Genomic DNA, 13,562 nt, shown 5'->3' with positions numbered 1-13,562 from the left:
GAGTCTGGCTTGTCTGATGACTTTTTATTGGGGTGGGCGTTATGAGAGAGTTAAATTCTTTAAAAATTTTCTATAAATAATTGAAAGCAAGATTTTATTTTTATTTTTCCATGGTTTTTCACATTATGATGATACTCTTAATATACATGAAAATCTTTTCTCTGCCCAGTTTGAATTGTCGAAGGAACAAAGGTTTATTAGTCATTTCTAGTGTATGTGGGTATTAAGAATGCTAATTACTGCCCTTTCAAGGCCAGACTCAAGTGGTTATTTTATTTACAGAAAGAATCAATACAGATTAAAGGGTATTAACTTAAATGCATCCCTGTCTGTAAAATTTTAGCCTTGGTTGTAGTTGGTAACGTTGTAATTTCTCCCTGTCTAGTGACATGTCAATCCACGAAGTGTCAGTGGATGCAGCTGAGGCGCAGGCTATTGTAGATGAGGCTCTGGGGCTCCGTAAGAAGAGGCAAGCGCTGACCGTGCGGGAGAAAGAGCCAGACCTGAAACTGGTGCAGCCCATCCCCTTCTTCACGTAGGTCATCTGGTGTTTCTCGGAATACTTGGACAGCTGGTGGGCTGGGCACAGGAGGGAGAGACCCTGAGACCTGACCCTGGGTGTGGGTGGGAGCTAGATGCAAGGCATCTGGGTGCTGGAAGTGCACGCTAACTTGTTGACTTCCAAGAAGCAGGTCAACTCTCTCTTGGGTACTCCCAGTCTCCGTTCCTCTTTGCTGTTTCCCTTGTTGACTCCTTCCACCTGGTACGTTCTTGTAAAGCCCTTCTCAGTCTGCCCTACCCAGAGGGGAAAAGAAAGCTAACATTTGGCAAGCACTTGTCAGATAGAAACTGGGGCTCAGAGCAGTTAAATGAGGATCCCAGAGTCGGCCTTAGGCCTGGATTTTCCTGGCTCTCAAATCCACGGCCTCCCTCCAGGGCCATGCTAAGTGCCCTGCAAGATTGCTTCAGTGTAGCCTTCATGAATTCCGTGATGTGTGAGAGGCCCTCCCTCTCCTGGAAGGGCATGCTGGTGCTGGTTCTCAGTGGAGTTGGGGTGGTTTAGCCCTTAGTGAGCTCTAGCATTACATTGAATCTTTTTTTTTTGGTAGTTGGCCGCTATGGGGATCCAAACCGTTGATGGTGGTGTTATCAGCGCCACGCTCTCCCAAGTGAGCTAACCAGCCAGCCCCTGACATTGAATCTTGAGTCTTTAAATTTACTGTGCCTTTGCAACAGTGTTCCATTCCCTACCCATCCCCCTTACTCAGAGGCTTTGTCACATAGTGGTCCAGAGCTCTCACCCTGAATCAGGCAGACCTGGGTCCAATCCTGGCACTCCTGCAGTTATCATGTGGGTTACTCTGGAGGCATTACATGCCATTCCCTCAAAATGGGGAGAGCACCATCTCTCCATTGTAGGGTGGTTATGATAATGAAATATGTGGGGGCTAGTACAGAGCCAGCACACAGCAACACTCAGGCTGTTTCTCACTCATATTATGATGACTGGTTATGAGTTTCAGCATGTGGAGTTTCCTAGGAATAACTTCACACCTGAGCACTGAGATAGCCAGGAAGACAGGGCCACCTTTTGGGCTGCTCTAGGACTCTCGTCAGATGCCCTTCCCTTTATTTTATCAGCTGGGTTAGGGTACCTAACCAGTATCCTGAGCATGGGCTTCCCAACAACAAGGGTTAGGGGTTTTAGAAGAGCCCTGGGATGCCTCCCTGTTACAGTGAAGGAAGAAAAGGTCTGAGGACGCTAGAAGGGCTTGTGGTGATGTGACTGGAGGGGAGAGGGCTGTGAGTTGACATCATGGCCACCCTCCCTGGTGTAGCATGAGGGCCAAATGGAAGCAGGAGGGAGTTAGGCTCTGACTGGATTATTAAAGGAAGAGTTTAGATTCCCTCTCTGGTCGCAGAAGACATGGGCCTTTTAAAATAACTAGCATCTATTCCAGGGGTCAGCACACTTTTCCTGTAAAGGACCAGAGAGTAAATACTTTAGGCTTTGAGGGCTATATTCAGTTTCTGTTGTATATTCTTTTTCTTTTTCTTTTTTAAACAACTCTTTAAAAATGTGAAAACGATTCTTAGCTTCTAGGCTGTACAAAGCAGGTTGCAGGCCACAGTTTGCCTTCTCCCTGATCTTCAGTGTCTATTAGGCATGAGCAAGGCACAAGTAAGTGAAATTGTATATTTAAGGCATTTGACACAATCCAGCTGGTGAGCAAATTGTTCCCTGTCTAAATGTAACATTACTGAAGGCAGGAAAAAGATAGATAAGAAATTTATTTCAGTCCTTGGAACCTCCATTGTTCAGATTCCAGATTTTGAAGCACTGTCCTTTTATTCCTTTTCTAGCACTTACTGGATCCCAGCTCTGTGCTGTGCTCTGTGCTCTGTGCTGGGAGTGTAGCATGGCGGGGCCTGGTCCCTTGCTAGAGGCAATCCCAGGGGTAGCCAGTCACCCAGAGGAAGGAGCACATGCTTCAAGCTGATGGGGGCTGCGATGAGAGAAGCATAGTGCCAGGGGCTCTGAACAGGGTCCACACTGCTCAGAGGGTTGGGGAAGGCTTGGGTGCTAGAGCTGGGGTCTGGTGGATCAGCGGACACTGACCATGCAGAGGGCTGGGGCTCAGGCATGGGTGGGGCATTGCAGGAATGTGGTTTGGGGGAACTGAAAGAAAGCTAACACGGCAGGAGTGCAGGGGTTGTTGTGAGGTGAGGTCGTGCAGCACCTTGGGGCCAGAAGGAGCATTTGGTCTGTAGCATGAGGCATGGTAAGCCATGAATGGGTGGATGGATGGATCTATCATGCCACACCACAGCATACCATCACATAGCCTAACACACAACACACAACATAATACTCAACACAGAACACATGACACAGAACGACAGCACATACCATAACACACCATACATAATACAACACTCACACGACACATACTACACAACACACAATGTTACACATAACACATCGTAATACACACCACACCACAACATACCAAAGCAAAACACACAAGGTCTTGTTTTGCTATCCAGCAGACTCTGGCCCATTTGGCAGCTCACTGAGATGCTGCTCCCAATAGGCCCTTCCCAAGGGTCTGTTTAGCCCTCTTGGACTATGTTTCTGTTGGCATTCCCACCCCCACCCAAAAAAACTCAGATTAGTGTCAGCAGAGAAATGCCACAGGTGTTTCAGAGGTTCGACCTTGAGAGGAAGGAGCTTTTAAAGTGAGTTAGTGTTTTTCATACCTGCCTAGTTGAGCCCGAAGGTGTCTTAGGTTGAGAAGCTGCTGGGGCTTCTGCCAGGGTGAGGGACAGAAGGATGCCAGGGCCCTGCTCCTACTCAAGCTGCTCCATCTTCAGCTGTGTTAGCCTTAAGACTTCGTCAGTTAAGACAATGATAAAACCTTCACCTCCCCTTACCTCTGTGGAGGTGCAGCCCAGGGAGCAGCTGTGCGGCCTCTCTGCAAGCCAGTTGGCCTTGTGCTGAGCACCCCTGTGATGGAGTGGTGATAGGTGCGGTGTCCCTCTCCCTGCAGCTGGAAGTGCCTCGGAGAGAGCCTGCTGGCCATGTACAACCACCTTACCACCTGCGAGCCCCCACGGCCCAGCCTCGGCAAGAGGATCGACCTGTCTGACTACCAGGACCCCAGCCAACCTCTGGTGTCCTCTGTGGTTGTGACGCCTGTCAGCATGATCCAACCAAGCCCTGTCAGTGCCAACCCAGTTGTGGCTGAGCCTGTGCTCTCCTACACCACTGTGGCTGCAGCCAACTTCCCGCTGCACAGTCCTGGGCTGTTGGAAACAGGTGCTCCTATGGGTGAGTAGTCTCCCTGGGCTTGGCTTCTGGGGAGACCCTGTTTGCTGAGCCTAGCAGGAATGATAGTGTTGGGGCACCCTGGCCTCTCCAGAGAGAGGTGTCATGCTGATCCTCATGGCCTGAGTGATGGTGGGAGCCCCCAGCCCTGTAGGGGAGCCTCTCAGCCTGCTTATACACTGCTTTAGCACTGAAGCCCCTGCAGTGGGTGGGGGCTTGGGAATGCAGCTCTTTGCTCATTGACAGCCCTACTGGGACCATTTAATGACTGACTGCTGAGTCCTGGTGTAAAAGTCGCTCTTACCACTTGTGATGTGTGAGCTGGTAGGTACTCCTGCTGGTCTTGCTCTCTTGCTGGCTGTGTGCATTCTGAGTTCTTTGACCTTAGAAAGCAAAGTCAGAAAAGTCACCACCACATGTGGTAGTGTATTTTTGTACTGTTTTGCTGATTTTTTTTTTTTATCATTGAAGTTGTAAAAAATTTTTGACCAAAGGTCCCAAGGCTTTTCTTGATTTCTGTGTCACTGAAAAAAAAGAATATATGGCAGTAAAAGAAGTTTCTGAATGAACATGTACATGGTTGTTTCCAACATTTTTATTTAGTTGTACATGACATTTCCCTATTCTCTACGTGATTCACACAGTTCTCTTGCTCTTATCATATCACTGGGTACTCAGAGGGTCCTGGATAGAGTCACTGCCATTTGCTCCGTCCATCCCAGGTACATCAACTGATGCCCCAGAGGCTCTTGTAGTCAACCACTGGGGGTGGCAAGGTAGGGGTGTTCTGAGGCCCTGTTATTCTGTGGCCATGGAAAATAATCTTGAAATCCAGCTGTGGGTCCTGTGAATTTGAGAGAAGTGTGAGAGGTTTAAAATTAATTTTACTCAGGACTCTTTGTTGTTGAAGAGGAGACAGATGAAAGATTTCTTGAATGTTAAAGAACAGTTTCATGTTTGTAGATTTATAAAAGATGGGGACTGATATGTCTGTGTAGTGCGTTTTTCCCTCCTGCCACTTTATAAGATTTTAATTTGCACTCTTTGTGAAGGTGATGTTTCTGGGGGAGATAAATCCAAGAAAGGGGTAAAACGAAAGAAGATTTCAGAAGACAGTGGAGAGACAGCAAAGCGACGGTCTGCCCGTGTGCGAAACACCAAGTGCAAAAAAGAAGAAAAAGTAGACTTCCAGGAGCTTCTGGTGAAGTTCTTACCAGCCAGGTACTGTGCACACTTTTTCTGATTCTCAAAAACAAGCAAACCCACAGACCACCAGCCTGCCCCACCGATGTCATTTCTCATTCCATTGCCACCTTCTCCTCTAGGCACCTCCTTTGTTTTCCCATAGCATCTGTGCAAACGTCCAAAGCCCAGATCTCACTGGATTGGGATTTTGGATTTTTCTCTCCTCTCTCTACCTCTACACTTCCTGAAGGCGGCAGCTGTGACTTGTTCATCTTTTGAGGGACCAGGTACTTCCTGGGCCCTCAGAAGGTGAAGGAATCATGGAGCTAGAGGTGACATGCTCACCTTTCCATGCACAGACAGACACCCACTCGCTGCTGGGAGGCATGGGACTGCTACACCTGAGGCAGATGCCCATGAAAACCCCACAGGAGGGAGCTTCCCTTCTGCTTTCAGGGAGCGTGTGCTTGCTTGATTTTCCTCAGGCTCAGCGGGATTCCCTTGCATTCTGAGAAGGTGGAGGAGAAGCTTGTAAAATGATCCTTGGTTTTACTAGTTCTGACTGTTCCTCACATGGCAGAGGAGCCACAGAGAAAGAAGAGTCTCAGCCCCAGAGCTGGGAGGGACTTGAGCCCTAATGCTCCTTACATAGATTTTTACCAGTCTTCCCACTTTTTTGTTCCTCACCTCCTTCAGAGGTTTCAGGACCCTCAACTCCTGAGCCTTTGGGGTTTATGGTGCCAGTAGGTGGGCTTCTTGATACCCCTCTTCCTCCACCCTCAGCTGAGTGGAGAAAGCAATTCGATCGCTCTGGTCCATCATCTTTCTGCCTTCTAACATTTGGCTGTCAGCACATTTTTTGTCTGCTGGGGCTTCCTCTCCTATCTTCTGTGTCTTTGTGAGTTTGTACCTTTCTTATTTCTTTGTGGTTACTGGAGTGGAGTTTGGGAGGTAACCATGTATGTTCAATATACCATTTTTAACCAGGAGTCTTAAGCTGTCATTTTGTCTTGTGACAGTTTATTTCAGTGGTGATGACATCAAAATTGTAGAGGAGGATCCAGAAGCTTTAGGTGGATTGTAAATCCATTTTATAGCAAGATTTCTAATTTTCCTCATTTGTTGCCTTCTTTCTGTGATGAAGGTGGCATGCTTACAAGTAAAGGTTGTTTTCAGTAAGTAGTTGATGCAGGGCCAAAGTGAGGATGCAGAACCTTCTGGTAAATTTCTCATAAGGTGTAGTGCCAGGAGGTTTCCCTTTCTTTTTTTTTTTTTTTTTTTTTTTTTGTCATTTTTTCGTGACCGGCACTCAGCCAGTGAGCGCACCGGTCATTCCTATATAGGATCCGAACCCGCGGCGGGAGCGTCGCCGCCTCCCAGCACAGCACTCTACCAAGTGCGCCACGGGCTCGGCCCAAGAGGTTTCCCTTTCAAAGAGCTGCAGCATCATGCTTTGGTTGATGACGCCAAGGTCTGAACAACCCCATCTTTTGCTTGCTCCTGCTGTGCTAGCTGTGCTACCCCAAGGTCTTTTTCCCTAGCCTCCTTTATGTGGAATGGTTTCTACTCTTTTTTTATCTTTATGTTAGTTGTTGGTTTCCTGTGTCATTTTAGTATCTGCTTCTTTGAACAGGCAAGAACAATGTGATAGCTTGCCCAATGGAGTCACCCTGGGAGTGCGTGTGCAATAAATGAATGAAGACATTGATAAGTGCCCTGAGTGTTTATGTTGTAATGGTGCTGGATTGAGGGGAAGCCACCAGGATGGCCAAAACATGGTGACTTCTGGGAGAGGCCTCCCCAGTCCCAAGGCTGGGCCAGGCTCAGAGCTTTGTGAGGAGCCATGGAGGGACCAAGCTCAGATGGGCTGATGGGTCCCCCACACTCCCACCTATCCACCCACTTCTCCTCACTTGCTGGGCTCCCCTGAGGTCCTAAAACACACTAGGAGTGTGCTCTTCTGGCCTTGCCTCTGGCTTGTTCTTGTCGTGCTTCTTTACATGGCCAGCCCATCTCCTCCTCCAGTGTCAGCATGATCATCCCTTCGAAAGGCCTTCTCTGACTCTGCTCTCTGAGGGAGGACACTTGTGACCCTCAGTCTCAAGCACTCTGCTATTTATAGTCCTTCTTGGGGTTGTTTGTTTTGTGTTCCTGCTTACTTTCTCTCTAGAAGGTAAGCTTGCTGCAGCCAAGATCTCCCACACTTAACAGCTGTATTCTGGCACCTAGCATGAATAAGTACCATGGCTGGTACTTAGTAATTATCTGTTGGTGAAATGAATGAACAACTAAGGGTACAGACCAGATGCCAGCTCATGAAGCCCTTGAGAGAGACAGAGCCTCCTGCTGGCCTGGGCTCTGGACCCTGTCACCCAATTATTTTAGTCATCTTCCTCCTGGCTCAGATTTAGTTTCTCTTACAGGAAGAGTTCAGATGCTGTGTCAGAACGTGTGTTATGGCATTTGTGATTTTGGTGTGTTCCATGCAGGTTAAGAAAGCTGGACCCTGAGGAGGAAGATGATCCCTTTAATAACTACGAAGTCCAGTCAGAAGCCAAACTGGAAAGCTTCCCGAGCATTGGGCCTCACAGGCTGTCATTTGACTCAGCCACATTCATGGAGTCTGGTAGGAATGGAGTGATGTGATCATTCACTGTTGGGAATTCTTTCTTCCACTATCCTACAAACTGCTTATGTTTTTTTCAGGGAGAATAGTTCCGGGGTGTTTTTTAAAGTGTGGTCAAGGGACTGCCTGGATTTGTTGTGGGCCTGAGCCCTGTGGTCAGCTGGGAGGTCTGCCGAAATGTCCAGGCTCATACTTGCTGTATTGGTCCGTTCTGTTGCTTATACAGAATACCTGAAACTGGGCAATTTATAAAGAGACAAACTTTATTTCTTACAGTTTTGGAGGCTGGGAAGTCCATGGTACAGGGGGTGCATCTAGTGAGGGCCTTGTTCTTGGAGGGAACTCTCTACAGCAACTCAGGATGTCATAAGGCGAGGATGAGCTGAGCAAGAGAGCTAAACTTCTCACTTACTGTCCGTATAAAGCCATTAGAACCATGCTCATTACTCCATGAATGGATCAATCCATTCATGAAGGTACAGTCCTCACAATCTAATCACCTCTTAATGGCCCCACCTTTTAGATACCATCATTAGATTTTTCACACTCTTAGCACCATTATAGGGGTCAAACTTCAATGAGTTTTGTGGACATTCAATCCATAACAGCTCTCCAAAGGCCATGTACTTAAGGCTGAATTCAGAGGCTTGGCTTTGCAAATTGACTGTATATGACCACAACTATTGAATGCATATTCTGTGCCAGACATCATGACTCGTTTTTTATGTGCCCAATCTCATTTAGCTCACGGAGCAGCACTTGGAGGTTGGCCCTTTTGATACCCATATTAGACATGGAGATTCAGAGAGGCTTGCTCACAGATGGTGAGGGCAGGAGCCAGGCACTGAACCCCAGCAGCCTGACCTCGGCACCGTAATGTGGTTCTGTGTACACCTGGGTTGAATGGTGGAGGGAGGACGCAGGCTTCCCTCTTTCACAGAGAATGGGAAACCCTGGCATGGAAGGTCCCTTTCATTCAAGTCTGGTTGTTCCCCTCCCTGGGCAGAGAAGCAGGATGTGCACAAGTTCCTGCTGGAGAACATGACTAACGGGGGCATCCTGGAGCTGATGATGCGTTACCTGAAGGGCATGGGTCACAAGTTCCTGCTGAGGTGGCCACCAGGTCTGGCAGAGGTCGTGCTCAGCGTCTACCATAGCTGGAGGAGGCACAGCACCAGCCTGCCCAACCCTCTGCTGAGGGACTGCAGCAACAAGCACATCAAGGTCTGGGGGCCTCTTGAGGGCCAGCATCAGACTGGGACCAGGGATCAGGGAGAGGGACTTTCTGTGGGTGTGGGGCTGCTGTCTTGTTGAGCCTACTCACTGCATTTACTTGTGCACCTGGAACCTAGGCCACTGGGGATTTTGAAGGAAGAAGTCATGGGACCTGGTTTGTTTCTAGAAAGATCCCTGGGGGCTGAGCGGAGGGTATACTCAGGGGTGGGAGTGGGTGCAGGAGCTGTCAGGAGGCTGCTGCCAGCTGAGTGATGGTGGTGGCAGAGGCCTGGCAGTGGCAGTGGGGTGGGGGGGGTTCTGGTGGCAGAGCTGACAGGATGAACTGGACATGAGGGTGTGAGGGAATGAGTCATATGGGGAGGGCTTTTTGGGTCAGTTACTGAGATAGAGAAGAGTTAGCCCGGAGAAGCTGGAGGAAAGGATTTGGTTGTGTTTAAGGTGCCAAGGACTATTGCAGATTTTATTAAACATGTGAGAAAACAGAAGTGCAAAGGCTAGGTAAGTGCTTAGGGGAGTGGTGGGGTCCTCCAGCAGTAGGGGGATTAGCCTTGCTTAGCCCTGTCTGCCTGCTGCACTCACACACTAGGCTCCTCTACTTGATGGCTGCTAGAGCTCAAGGGAATATCTGGTGACCCGGCCCCCTTCTCCCATTTGAGGTGGAATGCCGAATGTCGAGGTGGGAATGTAGAGAGCTTTCAGGGCCCGCCCAGGTGCTCTTTCTGGCTGAGAGCACAGAAGATGGACAGGGGTTGACAGGTTTGCAGAGCCACATGCTCCTTTGCCAGGCACACTTCCCAGGCACACCTCAGCCTGCCTCCTGTCAGTTCCTGCTGACCCGTATCATTCCCTTTGGGGTAGTGAGAGGAGCCAAGGCTTCAGTTTCAGGCAGACCAGGTTGATTGTTTCCCAGCTGTGCACACTGGGCAGGTGCTTCCTTATTGCTGAGCCTTGGCTTTCTCATGCCCTGAGAATGATGTCCTGGCCCCAGATGCTTTTAAGGGTTGAGTGCTGTAGTGCAGCATTGGGCCTAGCACTTGCAGGTGACAGGGCTGCCTCTTCCACAGGACAGTCCCTCAGCACTCTGAAGATAGGTCCCCTGGCTCCTCCCGAGTCTCATCCCAACATAGGTCCACGTGTATCATTTTATGTCCTGCCAAGTAGTCACTGATTATCCTTAGGAAATGGAAAGTACGTAGAAGAAAGAGTTATATTTTTATCAAAAAGTAAATTTTAGTTTAGTTTCCTCCCACCCCCGGCTTTGATGAATCATTATGACTTTGTTCCTGGCCTGCCCATGCCTGACCTGCAGGACATGATGCTGATGTCTCTCTCCTGCATGGAGCTCCAGCTGGACCAGTGGCTGATGACCAAAGGCAGGAGCTCTGCAGGTAGGGGGCATTCTGTGTTCTGTGGCAGGGGTAATTTTCTGAACCCCCAGCCGAGTGGAAGCTGAAGAGGCTGAGTCATGAAATTCAGACTTACATCTGCAGTGGGCACATTTTCTGGGTTGGCTTTTCAGGATCCAAGGGAAACCTCCCAGACACTCAAGAAGTGGTTAGCAGCAGCTGAGCCCCCAGAGGGAGCCACCTGTCTGCTTTTGCTGTTACTTAGGATTAAAGGAAGCGGGATCTCAGTTTTGGAGTGACTGCTTGATGCTTTATGTGTCCCCAGTAATTTTCCCAGATGATATGGATCATTCTGCCTTTTAAACTACCACCTGGTGGAATGCAGATATTCTCAAAGCTCAGTCTGAAATTAGGTCTCCCCATGCCCGGGCTCTCAGTGTCTCTGCATCTTCATCTGACTGGTCTGACCTCTTGATCCCTGCCACTATGGGGATATAAGGCTCCAAGGGGCTCAGGGCACTCATGGAGACTGAGGGAGGGCATGGTGAAGGTTGAATGCAACCTCTGGTTAGAGGAAGGGTGCTTAGACACTGCACATGAAGTTGAGTCATTGGCACTTGATGGTTTTCAGTGTCTTCTCGGAACTGCCCTGCCGGTGTGGTGAATGGCAGGTTTGGGCCTGATTTCCCGGGAACCCACTGCCTTGGTGATCTCCTGCAGCTGTCATTTGCCTCATCCCAGCGCGACCTGTTTGAGGATGGCTGGCTGGAGTTTGTGGTCCGTGTTTACTGGCTGAAAGCTCGCTTCCTGGCGCTGCAGGTTGGTTCCATGGTCAGATGCCTGGGGAACATACTCTGGCACCCTACAGGGAGGGCAGAAAACTGGCCGTGTTGAGGATGTGTGGGTATGAGTGTGCATGTGCATGTACAGCACCTGCCCAGGCTGGGCTTGGCATGAGGAAGTGGGAAGCTGTGGGATTTTCCAGCATCTCAAAAACTCAAGCGTAGCCATCAGTCTATAAAGTGCCTCAGCACAAACATAGAACTCTGGAAGGTATTTCCCATGCCCCCTGTAGACTCAAGATTGCCTTGGAGTCTCAACCCTTTGCTTATGTTTTCCTGAGAGATCCTGAGCAAGTGCATGAACAGAAGCAGAGCTTTCTAGAAGAGAATTAACCACCTATTTTGTGAGAGTTCTGGGAAAGCTTCTCACAGTCTAGTCTGGAAGGCCAGGGTGGATTGGCTGTTATCTAGAACCTTGCACATGGTGGTACCTGGTGCACCGTGGTAGAATGAGTCAGAGATTGCCAGGGTCCCATCAGTAGCAGTTCAGTCTGAGGGAAACAACATTGTTTAAAGTGAAGAACATTGGTTCTGGAATTAGACAGGCCTGGCTGTGCAGATACCAGGCCTTGCTCAAGTGTCCTCAGTGTCCTTACCTATAACTTGGGGTTAATTCTACCTCTCCTCACAGAGTTGTGTGAATCTTTCATTCATTTGATAAATATATATTGAGCCCCAGTTATGTGCCAGCCCTCTTTTTAGGGAGTATAGAAGTAATTGGAAAAAAAACCTGCCCTCGTGACACCCACAGTCTAGTGAGATCAGGAATGTAAGGCACCTGGCACAGCACAGTTAGTCCTTTGCCTCTACCCTTGTCCCTTGACCTGGTTTACCTTCTGGCCAGGGAGACATGGAGCAGGCCCTGGAGAACTATGACATCTGCACAGAAATACTCCAGAACTCCACCACCATCCAGGCCAAGGCTGGGGCTGAGCAAAAAGACATTGTCATCCGGCTACCCAACCTCCACAATGACTCTGTGGTTTCCCTGGAGGAGGTAAGCGGGCGTTTTTTTAATGGTGTTTTCTTGGTCAAAGATTTATTCTGAGTTGGCCCAGTTAGACCAAGCCTGACCTGTCTCTGAGGAACAAGCGACCTGCCCACATGGTGAGCAGGGCCCCGGAGGGAGGGCAGAGAGGTAGCTCCTGTGCACAAGGGCCCCGCAGACTCAAAGGCACACTCCCCTGATGGAAAGCTATCTAAGTGGCGGGTGGCAGGCATAGAAGTTCTTGTCAGCCTGATTTAGAAGTGGTTATTGCTCAGCTCTCCTGACTTCATGTGACAGCAGTCCCAGTGAACTAGAGGGAAACATCAGCTGAAGCAGACCAGTGCTGCTGCGACCATGAGGCTAGGTCAGCGGTGCATGGCGTATATGCCAGGCTCCATATGGGCGGCACAATGCTCATTATGCAGCCTCGGATCCTGCTGCAGTTTTGTGTCTGTGATGTGTCCACGTTGGCCGAAAGTGGCCTTTAGACTCTTCAGAGTTGTTTTAGGGGAAGACCAGGTGCAGTACCCTGCTATTTGTGTGCTGGGGTCATGTCAGGCTTCATGTGGGGAGAGGGTTTTGTGGTCAGTAGTATGAGCCAGCCTCTGGTCCAGGCTCATGAAGTCTCTGACAGCCTGATGCTCCACAGTCCTGTGAATTGGGTTTGCTGAACTATGACCCAGAGGTTGTCCAATGATTTTGGCATATGCTTTTCTGGAATTCATGTGCTTCTGCAGTATTTTTTTTTTTTTTTTTTTTTGGTGGCTGGCCAGTACGGGGAACTAAACCCTTGACCTTGATATTACAAGGCTGCACTCTAACCAACTGAGCTAACCAGCCAGCCTAGTTTTTGTTTTTTGGTTTGTTTGTTTTTAAAGAATTGAATGCCTGACCTTAATAGAAATACTTTTTAAAACATATATATTTAATGTAAACACTGATATATTAATTTTTTCTTGGTGGGGTGGGATGGAGTCTAATTTTATCCTCCTTATCTGGGTCTAATAAATGCCAACACTGCCAGATTCAGGGACAGTGTGCAGCGTCTGCCATCAGGCAGCATTTCTGGGTCTTTTTCAGATTGATAAGAACCTAAAGTCGCTGGAGCGGTGCCAGTCCTTGGAGGAGATTCAGCGGCTGTATGAAGCGGGTGACTACAAGGCTGTCGTGCATCTGCTCCGTCCCACTTTGTGCACCAGTGGGTTCGACCGGGCCAAACACCTAGAGTTTATGACGTCTATTCCTGAGAGGCCAGCCCAGCTGTTGCTGTTGCAGGTGTGTTCTGCCCTGTGTCCCTCACGCCCACTTGCCCCTTCTCTGCTTGCTTGTGTATGTATTTATTCTCTGGAGGCTCTGAGGTAGCCCTCAAGAACACATACCTGGAAGAGAAAAGTGGGAGTCAAAACCAGTGCCTCCATCCTCAGGAAGATGCTTGTCAGAAGGGAAAGTTAGAACCTAGGAGTGCAGGTTCTAGAGTTCCCTATGGCTCAAGGTGAGCCCCACACTTGAC

The 13,562-nt window shown here is 49.0% G+C and overlaps 1 protein-coding gene across 7 annotated transcripts in view; it reads left to right on the top strand.

Moving 5' to 3' along the window:
• CABIN1 (calcineurin binding protein 1) overlaps positions 1–13,562 on the top strand; it is a 168,670-nt gene that overhangs the window by 30,341 nt on the left and 124,767 nt on the right. For all 7 annotated transcript variants that reach the window (XM_063085901.1, XM_063085903.1, XM_063085905.1 and 4 more), the window contains 9 exons: positions 386–535; positions 3,552–3,832; positions 4,882–5,050; positions 7,504–7,640; positions 8,647–8,864; positions 10,186–10,264; positions 10,854–11,041; positions 11,909–12,061; positions 13,133–13,327. In XM_063085901.1, coding sequence (XP_062941971.1) covers positions 386–535; positions 3,552–3,832; positions 4,882–5,050; positions 7,504–7,640; positions 8,647–8,864; positions 10,186–10,264; positions 10,854–11,041; positions 11,909–12,061; positions 13,133–13,327 — 1,570 coding nt within the window. The remainder of the gene's footprint in view (positions 1–385; positions 536–3,551; positions 3,833–4,881; positions 5,051–7,503; positions 7,641–8,646; positions 8,865–10,185; positions 10,265–10,853; positions 11,042–11,908; positions 12,062–13,132; positions 13,328–13,562) is intronic.

The sequence above is a fragment of the Cynocephalus volans genome, chromosome 2 (assembly GCF_027409185.1).
Source record: "Cynocephalus volans isolate mCynVol1 chromosome 2, mCynVol1.pri, whole genome shotgun sequence".
In the NCBI taxonomy this organism is placed as follows: Eukaryota; Metazoa; Chordata; class Mammalia; order Dermoptera; family Cynocephalidae; genus Cynocephalus; species Cynocephalus volans.
The sequence above is the reverse complement of the archived record's forward strand: the minus strand, read 5'-3'. Positions and strand labels throughout refer to the sequence as shown.